This window comes from Oryzias latipes, chromosome 17 (genome assembly GCF_053564925.1).
Source record: "Oryzias latipes strain Hd-rR chromosome 17, Olatipes_Hd-rR_3.1".
NCBI classification, from domain to species: domain Eukaryota; kingdom Metazoa; phylum Chordata; class Actinopteri; order Beloniformes; family Adrianichthyidae; genus Oryzias; species Oryzias latipes.
In genome coordinates, this window is record NC_136253.1 from 27,197,834 (window position 1) to 27,218,902 (window position 21,069).

At 38.6% G+C, this 21,069-nt stretch overlaps 3 protein-coding genes and 1 long non-coding RNA gene across 10 annotated transcripts in view; 3 read left to right on the forward strand and 1 right to left on the reverse strand.

Moving 5' to 3' along the window:
* Positions 1-926: 926 nt before the first annotated feature.
* On the reverse strand, positions 927-4,975 carry tm6sf2a (transmembrane 6 superfamily member 2a). Its single transcript, XM_004079316.5, has 10 exons — positions 4,645-4,975; positions 4,292-4,395; positions 4,116-4,213; positions 3,907-4,010; positions 3,749-3,831; positions 3,546-3,670; positions 2,330-2,431; positions 2,149-2,241; positions 1,941-2,060; positions 927-1,859 (listed from the first exon to the last, which is right to left on the reverse strand). Exons 1-10 carry the CDS (start codon positions 4,734-4,736, stop codon positions 1,650-1,652), a joined length of 1,131 nt encoding a protein of 376 aa, XP_004079364.1. The 5' UTR covers positions 4,737-4,975; the 3' UTR covers positions 927-1,649.
* Positions 4,976-7,446: 2,471 nt separating this feature from the next.
* LOC101174222 (uncharacterized) lies at positions 7,447-10,644 on the forward strand. 2 transcript variants are annotated; one of them, XR_002875138.2, is made up of 3 exons: positions 7,447-7,909; positions 8,543-8,623; positions 10,005-10,644. It is a non-coding gene; the product is annotated as an uncharacterized LOC101174222 (long non-coding RNA). The 2 variants fall into 2 exon arrangements; XR_002875137.2 differs by lacking the exon at positions 7,447-7,909 and adding an exon at positions 8,132-8,429.
* A 483-nt stretch (positions 10,645-11,127) lies between these two features.
* On the forward strand, positions 11,128-12,037 carry LOC144986790 (uncharacterized). Its single transcript, XM_078934905.1, has 2 exons — positions 11,128-11,457; positions 11,572-12,037. The coding sequence occupies exons 1-2, from the start codon at positions 11,253-11,255 to the stop codon at positions 11,805-11,807; spliced, it is 441 nt and encodes a 146-aa protein (XP_078791031.1). The 5' UTR covers positions 11,128-11,252; the 3' UTR covers positions 11,808-12,037.
* A 2,095-nt stretch (positions 12,038-14,132) lies between these two features.
* The window catches only part of LOC101174460 (myomegalin), a 38,766-nt gene continuing 31,829 nt past the window's right edge, over positions 14,133-21,069 (forward strand). For 5 of the 6 annotated variants that reach the window (XM_078934898.1, XM_023965250.2, XM_078934899.1 and 2 more), the window contains exons 1-3: positions 14,133-14,406; positions 16,615-16,661; positions 16,744-16,811. In XM_078934898.1, coding sequence (XP_078791024.1) covers positions 14,357-14,406; positions 16,615-16,661; positions 16,744-16,811 — 165 coding nt within the window. In that variant the 5' untranslated portion in view covers positions 14,133-14,356. Of the gene's footprint in view, positions 14,407-16,355; positions 16,465-16,614; positions 16,662-16,743; positions 16,812-21,069 lie in introns of all 6 variants that reach the window. The other variant, XM_078934900.1, reaches the window with a different exon arrangement.

Consider the following 21,069-nt stretch of genomic DNA (forward strand, 5'->3'; position numbering starts at 1 on the left):
CTGCACTTGCCAAATGGAAATGTATCAACTCCAGAATGTGTAAACACAGGGAAATGTGCTAAAATGAATAGTATAATTAAAGTAATAAATAACTCAAAATGAGGACATTAAAGTTTGTTGTGACATCCTCATTTTGGCTAAAAATGTAACTGCTGCTTCAATCGTTGATCAGATCTGAAGGAAAAGGACGTTTTCTATTACAAGAACATTATCATAATGCATGTCAAGCTGAACTTTACAAGATTTTTCTATCATCGTATTTCATCTTAATCTCCCAAAAATGACATGTTGGCAGAACAGTATGTTTAGTGCATATTAATAACAATTAGAAATTGTTAAAAACAATCTAGATTATTTTCTTTAAGGAATGGAGGGAAGGCGGTTCACAGTTTGATAACAATAAGTCCAAAAAAAATGAAGAAATATAAGAAGACACAGGGAATTAGCCTGATCTGCAGGCCAGTAAGCAACAAAACAAGTTATTATTACTTCACTTTAAAAGAAAAAAAGCTTTTACAGAAACAAAAACAGTCAAAAGTGTCTTTTTCTTAAATATCTTGTTGCCTCTTTTATGTTGAAAGGGTGAACTTCGGTTACCCCAAAGAGGGTTTTGATCTAACAGCAGATCGGTAAGTGAATCACAGATGAAATGTTTGAGCCGTGGACCTCTGACCAGCGCGTCACGCGATAGTTTGTGTGGCTGCAGCCTGCGACAGCTCACCTAAATCCAGGGTTCAACTCTTATCAGCGACTGCAGCTCTGCACACCACTCAACACTCCACACGGGAACAATACTGAGCACCAGAGACACTGTGCTACTGAACTAGTACACAGTTCAGATAAATGATTTGAATTAAAAGGCACAGATGGACATTAGCTAAAGGCTTGTCTGAATCTCAAATCAAATCAAATCAAAAGTACACCTGTTTTTTACACAGCAATAATTTATTTAAAATGCACAAAACCTGCAATCCAGAAGAACATTAGGAAAAGAAAGATTTGTTTATTGGGGAAAAAACACAGTGCGGCAAAAGTGTCTTTTGTGAACTCTATTTCAACCTAAATATTTGTTTTTTTAATAGTTTCATCAAAATAATATTAAAAAAACTGAAATACACATGCATTTTGAGTATGAAGATCTTTTTCAGTGTTTGAGTAAATCCCCTTTTTTTCAGCAGCAAAAGTAAACATTTCAAGCTTCTTCTTAACTTATTTTAAACTTACATTTTATGCTGCATTTCAGATTTTTTGCGGCTAATTATAACGAAAAGCTGGAGTTGCGATTTGACATCCTGCTTGGAAAGACCTCCCCTCCTTGAGTGGTGCATTGATGACCTATATGATTAAGGTTACATTTCAAAGTTTGTGAAGTCACCAAGTACATAGTTGCATGAGTCACCTGAAAAAAGATCTGATCTCGGTCCTCGCTTCCACAGGCTTCTTATCAGGGTCCAACAGTCCATGCAAGGAGTGCCGCGTGGGGTGGCCGGTTTCAAGCCACCGAGTTACAGAGCAACGCTTTCAGATTTCCTCTGGGCTTTTGGAAAAAAAGTATTTGATGCAGTCTGTGCTGCAAAAGCCATTCCCAGAAAACAATGGCCCTGTGACAGCATGACGTATTCCTCGGCAGCCGGCGGCTGGTGTGTGGTCTAGTTTGTCTTCTTCTTATTACTGGTCTGTCCTTTGGGAACGGGTTTCATAAAATAGGCTGGGTTGGTGTGGCAGCGAAGGGCCAGAAGAACTGGTGCAACAGCGAGCAGCACATTCAGCATCAGAACAGGCCACCGTTTGTCTGCTGGGACTCTGTACGTGAAGGGAGTGCGGGAGTGGAGGGAGCCTCCAATGTGGCACCACTGGGTCTGGGGAGAACAGGAGAGAAGGTCACACAAGGCCCTCATTCTACTTTTTATGAAACAAAGATAGCAGTGGGGAATAAAAACCTGAGCTACTGCTCCAGCAAGGAAGATGGTCCAGTCCAATATCCAGCTGCATCCTGGCATCGTCAGACCATAGATGAGGATGACAAGCAGGGGCACAACATAGAAAAAATACACCAGCATCTAAGGGGAAGCACAGAAAAAAGAAATATGACGACTTTAAAGTATTCAAGAAAACATCAATTCCAGAATAAAGTTTCTCTTGACTGACCGTAACCTTGGGAAAGCCCACGGGGTCTTTGAGGTACGGCTCATACTGATAGATGTATGTGAAACAGGCGTCCATGGGACAGTCCAGCACCACCTGTGAAAGAGCAAACAAGTGCTCAAACATGGCGTCAGGTCACCCAGAGTTCATTCACTCTGAACAAAACCCATGATGTTTCACTTACAAGGGCTCTGAAAACACAGAAGGCCATGACTCCCAGCAGAAACAGAGATAGAAGCAGGTCGACAGGTCGAGACAGAAGATGTTTCTTCTGCTCTTCAGCAACCTGTTCACAGTACAAGAATATCGATGAAAGCTGCTATTTTATAAACATTCTGGACTCATGTTTATGTGTTTGTGCGTCATTTGACTTAAGTTTACTGCACATAGTTGAGGTTATCTAAACTCCAACCTCTTTAATCAAATTTAAAAAGAAAAAGACAAATACAGAAAACTAATCCAAATCTGTGTGGACTGATGCAAGTGGAACAATAAATGAAATCATTGCAGGAACAACTAAAGAACTGGTGGTGGACTTCCACAAGCACTCTTACTCTGCATTATTTCTCGGTCAGGTGAAGGAGATTTAGAGTGGATTCTTGGACGGGGGTGTTCACCTCAACAACAAACTAGGCTGATTGCACAACACGGATGCTCTGTATGAAAAAGCTGTGCAGATTGTTTCTGCTGAGGAGATCTTTATGAGTGCAGAGACATCTTTGGTGGAATAATCTTTTATGGAGTGGTCTGCTGGTGCAGAAGCATCTCAATAGCAGAGGGGAGGAGACTGGAGAACCTGGTCAGAAAAGCCAACTCTGTTTGGAGATCGCTCTTGACTCTAGAAGAGTCTGGAGGAGATGGAGAATGATGCCCACCCCTTATGTGACATAGTGTTACCACTAAGCAGCTTGTTCAGTGTCAGACGGAGAGACATCTTAAGTAATTTTTTCCTACTGCTTTAAAACAAATACATTTACAGAGAGAAACCAGAGTTTCTCTCTGTAAATGTATTAATTACGGTCATTATTGTTACCACCATTCATTTAAAATAGTTTCTAACTTGTGCAATACTGGAGACCTATGGTAGAATGACTTAATTCCTTCTCCCTGTATGATAATGTAAATGTCTGGCATTTTACATTTTTATTTTTGCATACTAGGTTTTTTTTTTAATATTTTTTGAGACTGTACAAATAAAAAGTCTATTATATCTTAAACCTTTTTTTTAATTTGCTTAAAATTTATTTTTTTTAGAAATCATTTCAGAAATCAATAGTTCTGCACATTCAAGGGGTTAATTAAGAAAAATTTTCAGAAATATTAAATGTATCTCTTTTTTACCCCAATTAAGATGTCTTTTAGATTCCACTCTGGCAGAGATCATAGCTTCTGAAAGTTACCTTGTCTGCTGGGATGACTGGCATCACCCTCGGTGTGCGAAACAGCACAAATGCTGCCCAGAAAGGCACCAAAAAGAAAGGAAGGTTCCTCCAAAAGGCTGGCCGAATGTTAGAACCATGCTTACCTGAACACATGAGAACACAGTAAATACAGTACATGTAAAGTATTGTGGTTAAAAGGTTTATGGGTGCAGAACACTCACCGATCACCACTCCTGGAATGTGAATAATTTGATGGCCGATGGAGGAACCCGCCCACAACAAACCCAGGCTTCGGTAGGACTTCCTATAACGGCATAACGTAAAAGGTCACACTCAAGTCCCTGCTGAGACAGGCCGACAGTTTTACCCAGCAACTTACCCTGCAAACATGCGGTGGATGATTGTAAGGAAGATGGTGAAGTGCACAACCCCTTCCCAATAGCACATCATCACAGCATAGGCAGTGCTGAGATGAGGCTCACCCTGAAAAAGATCTTCACACAATCAGTTGATGCGTCATAAAAACAAACAAAAAAAAACACTTCAGAGAAATAAAAAGCGGAATGAAAGGTGCTCTCAGCATCTGACCATCCTCAGGTAGAAGTCCATGAAGCCAGAGATGAAGCCGTCCTGCTGTAAAGCATTGGTCAAGCCCACCATGCAGGTGAAGGAAAACTCTGCAAACACTTCACAAATATAAAAGCACTGTCAATTTTTTTTACCATGTTGGTGCAGGTCATTTACATTAAAAAGTCTATCTGTACCGTAGAACAAGGGGGTCACTTTTTTGTTGTGTCTCACTGTGAGGTGGAGGAGCAGAAGAACGGAGCCCAGGATGACCACTCCTGTTCCCAGGATGAGAAAAGGTCTGTGGTTTCAGAAAATTTAAGTTTATTTACCAAAAATAAACTATTAAGACAACTTTTTTATTCCACGCTGCACCAGAGAACATTTCAATGTAAATATTTTCTACAGCAATTCTTAGATGATCTGTAACCATTTAACCACAAACATATAAACAGTGCAGATGAAGCCTGCACATTGAATTAACAGTTTCAACTTTAAATCTTCCACGCTGCAATTTTTTTAAGGCTCCACCAATACAGAAATCACTTACTTCTGAATCCCGGGTAAGTTGTTCATTGTGAACAAAACTCCAGGAGCCAGCAGTGACAGCACAAACACGATCACCACCTCTGGGGGCCTCATCCTTGCAGTAATGAGTTTGAAATCCCAGGTGATTTAAAAATAAAAAATAAGAAAAGATCCCTATTCACCTCGTTTTTAGGAAGGGAAAAGAGACATGCCAATGGGGAGAGCTCTCTCTGAAGCCTCCGAGGGGAAGGAAAGAGTTTAAAGGAGTGTCACCCACTGCCTTTTGAGCTGTGATGAAGCAACGGTAATCCTACAACACGCCAGCTATCTGTAGTAGGTTTCAAAGTTTAACTGAGGGCTCTTTGCTTCTTCCTCTCACACGCAGGTTAAAGGCCTTGTTGCTCTTTGCTGCCTCTTTCAGGCAAAGTTAAAGTCAGAGTAATAAAACATAATCTGTCAGATCAAAAATAAACCACGTTTGGCATTTTTTCTAATCTCCCCTGATATCATTATCTTAAAAATAGTACTTTAATTTTGTTTATTTGATATTTCTTGTTTTATAGGTCACTTCTGTTCTGTTTCATGTTACTTCCCTTTCTATTGTAAAAATTTAAAATAGGCTTAAAACAAAATATTATCCGGAAAAGTGCAGATAAATGTCATAATTATTATTATAATTATTATTATTATTATTACATGGTTTTGTAAAATACATGTAGAAAATTTTAAAAGAGAGGGCAACAATTTTTAAACACAATAATTCAAAGTGCTAATCGTGAGAGTCAAGCAACCTCATCAAATCCTGTCATACTTTGACGATACACCTCTCTTTAAAGTGTACTGGATGAGAAGTGTCATGTAAAATTGAAACCTTAATTGATCTGACAGCAAATTTTTATTTTATTTTTGTGGCTGCAACTGTGCTTTTTGCGCAGACAGCCCCCTGGCGGTAAAATACGGTAACGCATGTTTTGCCCATCCTGCTGGGGGTCAAGGAGAGTTTGAGTTCATCGCTGCAACAACTCGACCAAACAAAAGACATGGACTGTTTCGGGTTTATTTTAGAGCCAACACAAATATTTCTTCTTTTTTTATTAGTTTAACATGTCTTTAACTTTGATGACAAAGATGTGCACTTTTCAGACAGTGTGATAGGTTTTTGTTCTTACAGTTGTACACAAAGAGAATAAGAAAAGTTACAGCTGCATTAAATTGCAGCATTAAGAAATTCAAAATCTTAAAACAAAAAAGCCTTTAAATTTTTGATCTGTCAAGTGAAAGTGATAAAAATCTGAGGTTTGGTTATGTTGAGAAAACAATCTGCGTTGTCCTGAAGCAAAAAGTAGTATATTTTAAGTTTATTTTATGTATACTTGAGGAGAAATATAAGTATACCAAATATACTATAGACCATGTATGTTTAGTCTAGGAAGTATACTAACTGAATACTTCTTCAGACTAAATTGTAACTTTTTAAGTTTACAATATGATGTAAGAATGAAAAATTCTGAGAACAATCAATGAACACTCTACTTTGTTACTTGACAAAAAATCTGCACTGGATCAGATCAGAGCCAGATTAAGAAAACTATGCAGAAATAGAAAATGTTACAACTAAGTAGTGATGGGATTATATAAGTTTGATTCTTCCCACTCCTTTTTAAGCAATAAATAAAACTCTAGTTGACTTTAGTCAATAATCACTATATGTGACCTAAGTATGTATTGAATGCATCACTGCAAAAATCTCTAATAAGGATTATGAAACAATAGTTTTCGTCTCACTTTTAAACTAATTTTTATTTGTTTTTGCTTATTAATCTATGCATTTCACTATGTCTCTAATGAGTTTGATGTATCTGAATGATTTTGTTGTATTGTACACAAACAATACTTGAAATAACCCAATAAATCAAATCAAATTAAATAAAACCAAACAATATAGTACCTAAAAAGTAAAGTTCAAATATACTGTCTCACTTTTTGAGTAATACTTTTAGTACCCTTAAATAGACTATATTTTACACTGTTTTAAATCGCAGAAAAACAAACAAAGCTAAGCCAGTTATCTAAGAAAGTAGCCTGGACCTAAAAAACAACAAAACCTGTGCATTTGTTTGACAATTAAAATAGAAGTTAAATACTTGATAATTAAAGTGGCCAGACAGCACCTGGACTAATTACATCAACTGGCTGTTTTTACTTGTTAGTTCTTTCTTTCCCTTAGTAAAACTTAGTACAAGTTTATTTTAATGACCATACTTGAGTTTTGGTACACTTAAATGGACTAATTTTTACTATATCTTGTCCCTTTTTGCAAAAGATCCAACCCAGTTTGTTATTTTTTCTTCTTTCTAGAAAAATGCATTTTGAGGATTCCAGGTGATCTGGCAGAGTCCAGAAGGACAAAGGTCAAACACATGTTGTCTAGGAGAGCATTGTCTCGGCTTTGGTGGGTTCTTTCAAAGAGCCATCTGGGCTGTTTTGTTTTGGCACAAGATTAAGATCCCCTGCATCTGATGTTTCTAGTCTTGATTAAATTTTGGATTATATCTGACACAGAACAAAAAGTTCAGAATGAAGATTATAATCTTTTTCATTAAGGGGGGCGGGGCAATTTATGCGCGTTTATGTGGCAACTTTTGCACAAAACATTGACCTTTTATGTGTGTATTGTTAAGAGTAAACATGCATTACACAACGGCATTCTGTTGATACATAAGATCTGTAGAGCAGATCCACATTTAATGCAACCTCATCTGCTATAACAAAGCTCCTGAAGAGGATTATGCTGCTGCCGCAGAAACTTAGTGACCAGTGGAAAGAGGGGTGGGTTAGTAGAAGCCGGCAGAGAGGTGATTACATTCAGGCAACCCTTTGCCCAAAGCGCAGACACCAGATTTTTCCCTCAGTCTGCCACCATGATTCACCCGCTGATCATTGCCATCATGACCGTGAACACCTCACTGACTGTCGTCTACTGGGGCTTCATCCTGGGAGATGCTTACTACAAATGGTTGTCGGAGCCAGAAGACAAGCCCAAGAAAACAGTAACTCCAGCCTAAGGGAGTCAGCCTGAATGAGGGACTGGATGTAATTGTTTTTGCTTAGGACTAGTCTGCACAAGCGCTTCAGTTTGTAGTGCTTTCTGCAGAGTCAACTTTTTGCATTTTTAATCTGCTTCCTTTGTTGTTAACCTTGAGATTATTTGAACACAAATTGTACTTTTTTTTTAACTGCTGAGCTGTAATAGTACTGAGAGAAAGTGAGGACGTTCCCCCTGACAGGTAATCCTATTCATGTTTTATTAATTCTCCTCTTGTAGAAGATGTCAGTTTGACCGTGAACTGTAAAAAGTTGCTTTTTCCAGTGGGACACTCAGCAACCTCCATCTTCTTCCTTGCCACGTGCTGACTTAGTGAAAAGCAGGTGACAGTAGTGTGTGTTCATCAAATCCTTCTGAGGATTATCCGACACCTCGTTGATCACTGTACTTCTCCCACACCCTCATCCTGAGGGGCACATTCTTTTTGAAGCTTTGGTCTTCCCTGACCTCCGTCTCTTTCTCTTCATGGCGCACACCTTCTACTACGGTCTCCACCCCGTCTCTTGGTTCATTCTCATTGCCAACGTGGCCGTCACTATCATTGAGTGGCAATTTCTCATTCGTCAGTTTTACAAACTTTCCACTGCAAAAGACGAGTCTGCGACCACGCCAGCGGCAGCTTCCACTTGAACCAGAAGACTCCAAGGATCAAACCTTGGTTTGATCACCATGGATCATCTGCCTATTGGCAGAGAAAAACAGTAATGGAGAGAATTTCATGTTGACATGTTTGGGATACCAATGCACTCATTTGTTTGTGTTCTTCATCTGACTTCAACCTATTGTCATTTTTTTGTGTGTTTTTCACTTCCAGAGCTATCACCAAAGATCTGATGCGGAAAATTGTTCATTCCCAAATTCAGGAAAAACACTGTTGCTCTACTCTCAAATAGAGGTAATGCATATGTTCTTACTATTTTGTGTTTTCTAATCATTTATTTAGTCATTTTTGCACATTTTATCATCATGGTATTGACTTAGGCAAACAAGCTTAAAATATATTGTGATTTCAGTGATGTTTACCACTTAGAAAATGCAAGAAACTCACTTTCTAACTATCTAAAAGCTGGAATACTTTAATTAATGTTGCATATGCGACTATGAAGTGTGATCATAGATGACCATAAGCCTCTTGGCCCATTATTGTCTGCCTCTCCTTGCACATACCTCTAATCCCTGCAGATGGAAAGCTGATATTGCTTCATGACCAGCTCAATCCTATTAACTCAGTCTGGCCTACATTTCTCTTTACTGTGTCTCACATTTTCTGGAAATTAATAGATTATTGCTGATTTTTGAGAAATTGCTGATGTTTGTCAGATTTATTTGTTTTTTTAAGTTAGTTCAAAAATTACCCGATTACAATTTGCTGTTTAAAAAAAAAAAAAAAAAAAAAAGGTGCTTGCACAATACTTTGGCGCTCTTCCAACTGTGTCACCTCTTTTCTAAACCTTTACAGTGAAGGGAAGCATCTTGGATCAGCAAGTTAGTAGATCTTTCATCACCAACAGAAACAGCCCAGGTGGTTCTTCTTTTCCAGTCAAAATCTCATAAAGTTTTGAAAATCAGTCAAGCCATGAACCAGCAGCCAGTCGTACCCCTGAGCTCCCCAGCAGGAGTCCTACTCCTCAACATGACTCAGTTCAACCAGCGCCGGCTCCTCCAGTTCTCCAGCCGGAAGGAAGAGGAGGAGGCCTATTTCCTAGACTACATCCCCCCAGCCAGAGATGCTGTTACGCTGCCACGCAATGTAGTCTATGTCCTAGCTGGGGTGGCACTGATAATTGTGGCCACTTATGCCATAGTGGGTCATCTCATTAAAGACTTGATGCACGATCTGGCAGGTAACTCCAAGCTGGAACCTCCCAGAGTGAAGTCCTCCCTAAAGCATCCGTCTGTGCATCCACATCTATGATTGTGATTCCATGCAGTCTCAGCCTCCATCAGTGCTTCATCCTGGACTTTCCATCGCTTGTGTTCCCTTCACTTTCACCTTGTGGTTTCTGTACCACGAAAAGCCCTCCCAGCAGTATGAGTGATGATCCATCAGGTTAAATTCCAACATGTGAGCACATCGTTGATGCTAAAACTAACATTTTCTGGAGCTTGCTCCCACAGTTCATGAATCCACTTCCAAATAGATGTTTAAGTTGCTTCTTTTTCTAAATCTTAACCACAATATATGCTCTCCTTTGAATGCTAAATTAATGTTAAGACTTTTCACAAAACAGTTCAAATCAAGTTTAACATCCTCTTTCTAATGTTGATCCTCACAGATTGGATATTTGGCCCCAAACCAGTGGAGGAGGATGCAGAAGAGGGAGGAGGAGAAGAAGAGGAGGAGCGACGCCTCAGTGTCTCCAGTAAACTGATGGAGACAGGAGACAAGCTGAGCATGGCCAAAGAGAAAGAAATGCTGCTGCCTGGTTTCCACCAGGGAAATCCATCCTTCCCTCCTCCACTGAGAAGTGTCATTGTTTCGTCGTACTCAAGAGAAAAAAGGATGTCCACTCACAGTGTAACTTTTGCCCCCCAACATGCCCCCTTTGTCACTTCCCTTTAATCAGTTTTTCAGTCCAGTGTTCTCCCAGCCGCAGTAATGCATCAGCTAGAGCGTTTTGTTCAATGTAAAAAGGCGTGTAATTGTAGTTTGTTGGCATTTTACAGGAAACCATGTTTTTTCTCTTTGTACATTAGTACTTCATTGTAAACATGACCTATTTATCGGGTGATATTGATCTGTTTCATCAAATGGCTAAACTAGTGATTGTTTCAACTTGTAGCTGTGATGTAAACACAGTCTAACTTCAGAGAAAAATGTTGTCTACAAACCCACACACATCAATTGTTGCTGCAACCTGTCTCTGACGATGTGCGTCTCTGTTCTTCTTTCCAGTAAATAACTTTATAACACAAGTTTGAGTTTGTTTATTTGTCACGTCTTCACAATGCTTGGGATGATAGGAATCTAATGACTCACTAGTAATGAAGAGGTACTCAACACAAAGGTGTTGTTGTGTCGTCTCTGTTAGAATAACCTTTATCACCTTTGTTAATACCTGCTGGTGTCAGGGGGTGACGACCCGGTCTAGGAGGATTATGTTCATCATCCGTGTTACATAGTGAAATGCTGTAAGTACAAGGATGATGGACGGATGGATGGATGGACAGAAGGCCACTCCTCTGACCTTGAACAGACTGTAGCAGCTTATCTAGTTTCCATGTGAGCAGCACAACGGATGGATGTGCAGAGAGTTCACACCTGAAAACAAAATGAAGACATTTTCAGGTGATTTACGTCACATGTTTCTGACGCTGAAGTCTATCCAAAACCTAATCTGTAGCTTGCATTTGATTTAGCTGCAAACCCTCATTGTTTATAGAGTGAATTCGTTTCTAAACAAAGATTTGGTTTGCTTTTTTTTTTTTTTTTTAAATATTATGGTGTCCTCCTTAATCCTTCTTAGCGCAGCTCTTAGACATTAAGAAAGCTCACTGGCAGACACACGCTCGTCCAGTCCACCATGGATGTACCTGGAGAGAGACTGAACATTCGTTACAGAGATGAAGACGGGACGATCCTCTACGAGTCTTACATCCCACCTTCTCGGGACGCTGTCCACTTGCCGACGTACATTCTCTACCTGCTCATTGCTGTTTTTGTAGTGATTTCTGTTCTTTATGCCATCATTGGACACCTCATCAAAGACCTAGTCCTTGACTTTGGAGGTTTGTTCATCTCCTTGGAACTCTGTTCTTTGTGTTATTTCAACCAGAAAATGCAAAATGGGACTATTTAGGCTTTCCTTGGTCCTTACCATGTCCTGCAACTCTGTTTTCTAGATTGGTTGTTTGGGGAGCAGCCCGAAGAGGTGGTGGTGAACTACTGCCAAGCTAAAGATAAGTTCATGGCTGACTGGGCTCCAGAAACCTCCCCTGAACTGGAGGCGATGGCTCGGGCAGAGGAGAACAAAATAGTTGACAGGGACTTCATGAAAGCGCCAGCCATCTGGATCATCTCCACAGAACCTCGAGCAGCAAGGACCGGACCCCGTGTGGTTTTTGGGAAAAGGTCTTAAAGGCAGAGCAGAGGAAAAACCTTCTGCTCATTGTGTGCTGCTGTGAAAATACAACTGAGGACATGTTGCAGCATTTCTACCTGAGACTCAAAATGTGCTAATGTGTTGGAAGTGGTGAGCTCAGAGGCTGCAGTGGAGCTTTGAGGACATCTAGTGTCTGCTTTGGTTTCCAGCTTGTACATCTGAAATGAACCTGAACAAAGAAGACTTACTGTGACGGAACTTTACATTGTACTTTAGTTACCACCATTGTAGTACTGTTTCCTTCCGACAACTTAAGTAAAATAATTTAAATCATGTTTAATTAAACAGTAAAATTGTTCTGAAATTAGAATCAAACCTCTAAAAGCAATTACCAGTGTTTTTTTAATGGTTATGCCAACTATGCAAGAATATTTATTAGAAAAAAGAAATAACTCAATAGGGAGGGTTAAATAAGTTTGCTTCTTCCCACTCAGTTTCGACAAAAAATAAAACTGTTCTTGACATTGATTGATAGTCAATATACATAATTACTCTAATGTGACGTGTGTGTGAACTATATGCAAAAATGCAAAAAATCTATTCATGATAAGGAGTAATTGCACGGTCTAGACGGTTTGTTTTTTGTTAATTATCCTTTATATTCTAAGCAATGAAATAATTTGATATCTATGTTTTGTAATATTTTTTATTGCAGCATTCAGTTATTTTTAATGCTTTAAATCAAATAAATAGACCAAATAAAACCTAATTTAAATGTTTTTGTTCATTTTTTTTATCCTAGAAATACTGGGAAATATTTTTGCATTGCGAATTTTTCATTTATTTGACTAAGAGCAATTAATGGCAAAAACTATTTGTCAAATTTGTTTATTATCTTTTTTCTTTGTCATGTTTGAGTGTTTCATAATGCAGCTCTGATATTTATGCTAATAAAGGGTGATTGTGACATAGTCAGAAGCCCAATTAAGTGTGAATGATTGAGTTCATTGGTGGTGTTACTTTAACCAAAATATTTCATATAATTTATTTTTCATTTTCATCATGATCACAGAGGTAGTTCAGAAATCATTTGAAACAGATTTTTAGTAGAGGCACTTGAAAGTCTGCTTGAAGTCAAAACAGAGGAAGCAGTCACATTTATCAGGTAAAAAAAAACTTTTACAATAATCTACACTTTGTCTCTGATGAAAAACTCAAAATGAAGAAGAACGTTTCTTTTGCAAAGGTGCATCACTAATGTGTGTGCTACTGTGTTTAATCTCATGTCTCTGAGGACTGAGAATGTGCAATATAATCTCAATTTTTTTTGAGGGGGGGGGTGATACTTCCTTTGTTTTTGTTTGTTCTGTTTTTGAGTTGCCCCTGTCAGGCACACCTGGTTTAAGTTGCCATCCACAGCTGTCTTGATTTGTGTTAATTATCCTCAGTTTATATTTGTCTGGTCTTCAGCTTTATCTGATGTGTTGCCTTTTTGTTTCTCCGTGGGTTTTGAGATGTTAAGAGTTATGATTTAATTAATGTTTTTGCCACCAGGCCAGGTCTCCTGCAGAATGGGTGCTACTCCACAATTCCTGACACCACCAAAATGACAACAAACGTTTCTTTTAAATTATTTTAGTCATGCTCTACACTAAACTCAACCGTGAATATTATTTTAACCCTTGTGCTATCCTAGGTACTTTAACATTGGGAGTAGGGTCATCTAGACCCCACAAGACGGTGCGCTGAACCTTTTTTCTTCAATGATCTGTGATCTTCAGTGGTGTCCATGGATTACGTGAAATGCTCTCCAGCTTTATCCATATTTTTCATGGTAGGGAGAACACGTCAACGGTCATCTTGACCCCATAGGATAGCACAATGGTTATAGTAATTTTCTGACTGCAGTTCCATCACAAACACAGACTTCAGATTGTTACTGAAGATTGTAGTGGCACATATTGTCCAGTAGAGGGCAAAAAAGAGCACAAATGAAAGGGGAAATACCATTTTCCACGGAGATAAAAGGAAATTTCATCAAGAATGCTGGAAAATCTTTTTTTAATCTATTTAATATTTTATTTTACTTTTCTAAGAGATTTTAGCTTTAAAGCCTTGTAGCATCCTGCTGACTTAAAATAGCATGGGTTGTCTTGAGTAACACAATAAAATATTAAATAAATGGATGCTTGTTTACAGTTTTTATGTTGTTTATTATCATGTTTTTATCTTGAATAATGGTATGTATTTTTTCCTGCTCAATGGGAGTAATCAGACTACAGGTGGGCAACTGTGATGACCTACTTTTGTGTTTGGTATGTTCCTCCTCACTTGTTCTACAGTAGGGGGCTGGATACTCTTGCATCTTCAGGGGGCGCATCCTCTCACCCCCTCCCTCCCTCCCTCCCTTGTAACCTGCGCGGTGCGCTGCGCAGCGCCGGTGCTGACTGCTGCTGCCGCAGAGGACATGGCCATCTGTGGCTGCGCGGGTTTGATTCCCTGCAAGGTGGTTAGAGGTGGACTGGTGATTTTCGGAGGTGGCGGCTCTGCGGCGCGGATGCCCGCTAACTGAAGGAACAGCCTTTATGGATCGGAGCTCACCGCCTCCGGAGCCAATCTGGGGAGAGTCAGAGAGGTGAGGCAGCGCGTGCGTGGATCGTGTGCAGGCTGTACACTGCAGCAAAAGGCTCTTTATTTATCACCATCATCATTTTTTCATACTAAATGAAGGTGAAACAGGTTTAGATGGACAAAAGAGATGTATTCACTGCTTAATGTTTAGCCTACATCATAGCAGGCCATCATATGGATCAGGATAGAGTGAAGCTAATGACTTTCATTGATAAATTGACTATTTAACCCACATTTGGGTAACGTTTTTACAATAAACCCTCCCTAAATCATATGTATTGTGACTAATTTGGCAGATAATAGATGCCAAATAGTAAAAAGACCAGATGACCCAGTTTTGACTCACTTCCTTAGATTTTGATCATCACTCATCAGAAATGTTAACCTTTTGGAATCTGTGTCAAATTCCTCTGCAATAATGCACAGGGCTATATGTGGGGTACTGGATTATAAAGCCCCTCCACACATGCACATGCACTCTCAATGCGACTAAATGGACCACCTCACATATGAAGAAAACTGTTGTTAAATGTCCAGCCCTGCCCACCACAGCAATGTAGCATGCCAAGTGTTCACCAGTGGTATTTGTCCACCTGGTCACCCTAGAAATCTTTGGCATGCAACAACTGTCACCATTTTATGAGCTTGGAGCGACTGGAATTCAGCCAGGAAGTAGGGATGTGCTTCTTACATCCTGGATGTGGAGACTTTGTGACACAACCGGTGATGCTGTTTGATTGTGTACCTTGAAAATCTCTTGTGCATGCAGTCATGCCCTGTATCCTCCTGTGCTCACAATTAATTGATGGGAGGAAATGCAGTTCTTGCAAGTCTGGTTGCTTACCAGGAGGTGTGCAGCTGAACTCTGACCTTCAAAGGCTCCTCCCAGTGCTTTGCATCTCCCCTGCAGCGGACCTCTTTGACCCCATCTTCTCCTGCAGAAGTGTAGATGAGATTATGCGGTTTTCTAGAAAGAATTGAATTAGAATTATAAATGGATTTAAGCCTTTTAAGTCGAGCTTCAACATAAATGGGGCTTTTACCTTCATATTGTGTGTTGTAGTTGAAGAGATGGTTGCATGCAGTCATTTCAGGGGTGTAAGGATTTTTTTGCAATTTGATTTATATCATAATTTGTGGTTGCTGATACGATGTATAGCTGATATTGGTTCATTTAAAGATCCGATTCACTGACCTAAAATGGATCCAGGACATTTTTAGCCAAAACTTCAACTGTGTGACTCAGAGATATAAATATCTGGGTACTGAACAGTGCAGGTGAAGTTTCTCAGATTCCTTCTATTTCTTGCAAGATAATCAAGTGTAAATAAAATATGTATACAAACAAACAGGTAAATAAGAATTAATTGTAAATCCATTCACATTTAAGTTTCATAAAGCTCAGCCCACTGTTGTTTTTCCACATCAAAATGATACAAACAGAAAACTTTATTACAGCATTCTAGCACACTGTATGGTCACACGTCTGCAAGATTTCAGTGTTTCCACTCACTGGACTGTAATGATGGACTGATCAGTTGTTGCTGTCATCACATACATGTACCATATTTATGTTGTCCGCTGTAATGACACTTGATCGTTTTTACGTTGTAGACCAATAAACCTGACTGTGCCTCAATCCATATCAATATAATCGATATATTTCATTTTGAAACGATTTTATTATGATATTGGTCAATTAATTTGACAACTTGCTTCAGACAGATTAATCTAGTGGGATCGTAGGAATATAAATCCATTCATCGATTAAGTATTTCAATTTTTCAATTTTATTTGTATAGCCCAAATTCACAACAACAGTTGTCTCAATGGGCTTCGTATCGGTAATTGAAAAAGTGAAACATGAACTCAAAAGGATCATGAATACATAGAGTTCAATAGGAAAATGCTAAATTAAACTGACTAAGCTAAACTTGACATCCCTGCCCTTAGACCCCCCTTCGCGGTAAGCAAAAACTCCTAAAAAAAACGGATTCCGGAAAAAACGAAGAAACCTCAGGGGTGCCCACATGAAGGAGGGATCCTCCCCCAGAATGGACAGGCGATTTACCAGAACTCTTAGAGAAGAATTAACTTGTCTAACTCTACAACTACATATTTAAAGTCCAGTAGAGTAATTACTATACCCCTAGAAGTTATTTTCTTCTTTGGTGCAAAGTGTTTTTTTTTCTAACTTTGCGTTTTATTTCAGTGTTGTGGAAGAGGATTCTCCCTCCAAGAACACAGGTCACATGTCAGGTAGCTTTTGCTTGTGTCAGACATTAAGCACAGACTCACTACTTGGTTTTGTTTTATTGACACATTCCGTCTCTTGCTTCAGACCTGTGCAGTGATGAAACAGATAATTCTCCTCTTCTTCAGCCTCACACACTCAAGCAATTTGAACAGGTAAGGTATTTCCACTTTAAGATAGGTATCATGCTATGTGTGATGAAACTAATTCTTTTTTTTAACTGACTAATAACACTGTTTGGATTGGGGGTTGTATCGTATTATTAGTGTGTATTACTGATTTTTTTTTTCTCCTGTGGATTTGCTTCCTTGTAAGCTAGAAATGTAAACATCTCCTTTATAACTAAAAGCAAAACTGTCTGAAAATAATTTCATACAGAGATGATCTCCACCTCAGAATGGAAAACACCACAGAGCCCTCCTGCTATTTTTAGCAGCCTCTGGGTATTCCATGGCCCACTTCAGGTTTTCCATTATTGAACAAGTGCTTTTTGAGGGGAGTTCCTGCATTTAAATGACAATCATTTTATCGTTGGGTTTTGGAATATTTATTCTTGTTTTTTAAAAATGTACTCACATGATTCTTATCAATTCATGAACAGGAATAAACAAGTTTAGAAGGTGAATTTTGAGAAAATGGATGATTGATGGATGTATAGAGAGGACTGCTGAGAGCAGCCTTGTTGTTGGTTTACAGACAAAGAGATAGGAGTCAGAGCTGAAGATGTTGAGCTTCTCTTTGGGAGGTTTGTGGATGGATAAGAGGAACAGCTCATGTTAGATGTTTAAAGGTAAATGCAAGGAAACCCATTGAGTTAATTATGACATGTTCTTGGAGGAGGGTCAATGACTATGTTGGTGAAATGATGCTGAAGATGGAGCTGCAGGAAAGAGGTCTAGAGGAAGACCAAAGAGGAAGTTCAAGGATGCAGTGAAGGAAGACATGAAGGTGTTTGTCGTGAAGGAGGAGGATGCAGGGAAGAATATATATATATATGTTAACACCGGACATGTGATGTGTGCTCAAGAACGTGCGTTCTTGAAGTATAGCCCGTGGTGTTCACACTGGACAAGCAGGGAGGGTCTTTTTCATTTTCTTCTTTTTCTACTGTTTTTTTCTTCTAGCACACGTCTGCCATCTACAGTTGGAAGAGTCTTGGTGCAATATGTCAAAGCAGTGCAAATGTTGTGAATTTTGCTCCAGGCTTTTTCTTTTACAGCTTTGTTCCAACATATAATTTCTGCCGAGTACAAGCCCCATTTATTTATTTCTCTTCAAAGATCACTTTTCAAATGGTTGGCACTTATTAAAAGGGACGCCATCCAAAGGTCACTACCAAATCTGATTCCCTAACTTTCATTGCTCGTTTAATCGTTTTGTTCGTAGCACTTAAAAATGACACGAGAGTTTTGAACATGGAAGGCCAAAACACGCACATACGCGTGTTTACATAGACTTTCAATGAAAGAGGGCGCTTGAACGCAATTTGCCAAGGGCGGTGTAAACCTAGCTTCAGATAGAGGAGGATAATTCGCAATGGCGACCACTAAAGGGAGCATCCTTCTAAAGCAAAGACAAAGAAGTTTTGGTTGTATTTAATTCTGTTGGTCTATTGTAAAATTTCAGCATTAACAAGAAAACTAGAGGGCAAATAAAACCAGCATCAGAGAATTATGTGACATTACATTACACATTAGCAGATAAAATCAAGATTACAATGCTACTACAATCTTGAAAATGTTGCCTGTTTTGATAAACTGAGTTTACCTGCCTGTTCTTAAACATGTCCTCATAACTGCCTTTTTGAACATTTTTACTCAATACACAAAGTTCATCTGTTTATACCAAAAATGTCTTTACACTTATCAGTGTATGCAGAGTTCTGTCTGGCTGTCTGCTAAAAGCCCTTACTGGTAACAACCACAATAAGAGTGAAGACTTTATATTAGTGGTTTGTATCTTTAAATCAGAAATGAATCAGCCTTTCACCACAGTTACTAGTTTTGAATTATTTAACTAGATTTAATGCATTTAATTAAATCATAAACTTTACTCATTTCTGGCCCTGCATCAGACTAACGACCCGTCCAGGGCGTCCCCTGCCTTCGCCCACAAATGGCTGGGATAGGCTCCAGCAGCCCCATGACCCTAAAAGGGACAATACGGGTTTTAGAAGATGGATGGATTAGTTATTTGGGTTATTTGACATTATGTACTTTTCTAATAAAAAAAACAAAAACAAAAAAACAAATGTCAAAGTTTGAACAGCAGTTATTGGTCAGTAGGTACTTGGAAAAAACTAATTAACTAATTTTATATATTAACAAAATCTATTATTGTGCGTTCTTGGTCACATAAATAAATTAGTCAAATATGACAAATGAAGTTACATTTCATCTTCTTTTACTCTGCTTTATAGATTCTTTAGTTTTTTTCCCCCCTTATGACTCATATTCTGTCCTGTTCTGATTCTGGTCCTTGGTAATTTTATCTGTAAATGACTGGATTATCACCCTTGTCTCCCTTTTTTGGATGATTAGATATTAAGAAAATCAGATCCTTTATTAACTGTCAAGAGATTGAGGCAACTAATGTCCACATGTTGTCAGGTGCTCTTTTAGACATCAAAATACGCTTTGTTTCATAGAACTTCTACCAAGAGGAATACTCATGCATTATTAGACTTTTTTTTATTTTATTAAAACATTCTCATACTTGCGGAATGTCATCTACTTTCTTTATTTTTTATTTCTTTCTGTTATTTTGAAAATCAATGTTTTTTTTGTTTTTTGTTTTTTTTAGTAGAATCACCTCTGATCGTCAACAGTTATGTTTTATGTTCCTCTTGCCTTGTTCTACAGTAAGAGGTTCCTTTCTCCAATGTTTTTATTTGTGTAGTTGTTTAATGAGCGCATGGGGATTTGTGTTTTTGATTTCATTTTCTGAATGTTTTTGGAGGACACCAGTCTTGGCGTTTGGTTTATCCTGGCGTTGAATTATTCAATGTAATGTGACTCACTCTGCAATCCAAACGCTCCTCAATTGCATCAGGAACCAACATATTCTACTCTATATTCATTCATTTTTTCCTGCATAGCTGTTTGGTTTTAAAGTTCTGCGTCTTTTGCTGCCAAGAAAGTCACACCTTTCAAAAGCAGTTTTTCTCCAAATCCTATTCTTCCTTTCACTTTATTCGTGTCTCTGAGGGACGCTCAAGGACTCACCGCTCAGTCATTAGCCCTGTGGTTCACGGCTCCCAAGTCTCTTATTTCTTTTCGTTTTTCTTCTCACCTGTCCGTCACACTCTAAATTTAAGCCCCAGTACATTGTACATTTTATTACATCTGTGAAATTATAGTTATACCTGACGCACAAGAAACCTTTCCTTTAGAACCTGCAGCTAGCTTCTTTGACCTAAAAACCACCAAACATTATTAGACTATTACAAAAATGTAGAACATAAATTCTCAAATGTTCCATTTAATTGGTTTGGAGTGTTTGTTGATTTTTTTCGACAATTACAGACAAGAGACTTAAATAATCCAAATATGTGAACAATCAGAAATGACCATCGTCAAAATTCCACCTTCACAACTTCTGATGTTTTCTTACCAGGTTTATAAAATCCAGTATGCCAGTCCCTAGAAAATGCAGAATACAACAGCTGATAATGAACCAATCTGACCTGTAGCTAAGATAATCTGATGACATGTTTTTGTGTTTTAATGTCAGAAACCAAATAAAAGATGACATCATGGCCACCATGTCTGTTTTTATGTGGTACTACTGTAAAGTAGTATAAAATTCACATAAAATATATCAAAATATTAAAGATGAAATTATCATTTGTGGTTATATTCAGATGTATTCCAATTGTAATTCCAACCCCAATATATAGAAATGAACAAAATATAAAGATAAGTGACTGAAATTCATCAGCTTGCTGCTAATGTCCATGTACATGCAACCAAATTACTGAAAACCTTCATCCGGAGCAAATGAGTAATGTCTTCCCATGCCGTATTCTGGAATCATAGGTTAAATATTTCTAAGCTCTGACTATTTTAAAAAGCACGTCAGTTCCGCACGTAACCGCTAGGTGGCTTATAACACAAAGAAGGTCAACCTCAGAAATGAATCAGCCTTTCACAACATTTACCATTCCTTTTTGAAACTGGCTTCAGATTTGATCCAAAACTAACCGCTGGTTGTTGTCAGCACACACTCTGTCCACCTCTTTATGCAGGTATTAGATTGAAACAATGAGTCCATGTAAAGGATCTTTCCCCCCTGAGTGCAGTTGCTCCTCTTGCATCAGGGTGTTAGCTGATTTTCTCATTCATACTTGCTCTCTTACAAAAATATGATTAGAATGTGGGTTACAGAATTTATGGTTAGTAATCAACCTGAGGA

Excerpts from the sequence above, each read along its gene's own strand:
- tm6sf2a (XM_004079316.5), bottom strand. The coding sequence starts at position 4,736 with ATGAGGCCCCCAGAGGTGGTGATCGTGTTTGTGCTGTCACTGCTGGCT. Across the intron at positions 4,214-4,291 it reads AGTGACCCCCTTGTTCTACG|TGTTTGCAGAGTTTTCCTTC; the intron begins GTACAGATAGAC and ends ATATTTGTGAAG. Across the intron at positions 1,860-1,940 it reads TTGCTGGAGCAGTAGCTCAG|ACCCAGTGGTGCCACATTGG; the intron begins GTTTTTATTCCC and ends TGTTCTCCCCAG.
- LOC144986790 (XM_078934905.1), top strand. The coding sequence starts at position 11,253 with ATGGATGTACCTGGAGAGAGACTGAACATTCGTTACAGAGATGAAGAC. Across the intron at positions 11,458-11,571 it reads CCTAGTCCTTGACTTTGGAG|ATTGGTTGTTTGGGGAGCAG; the intron begins GTTTGTTCATCT and ends TCTGTTTTCTAG.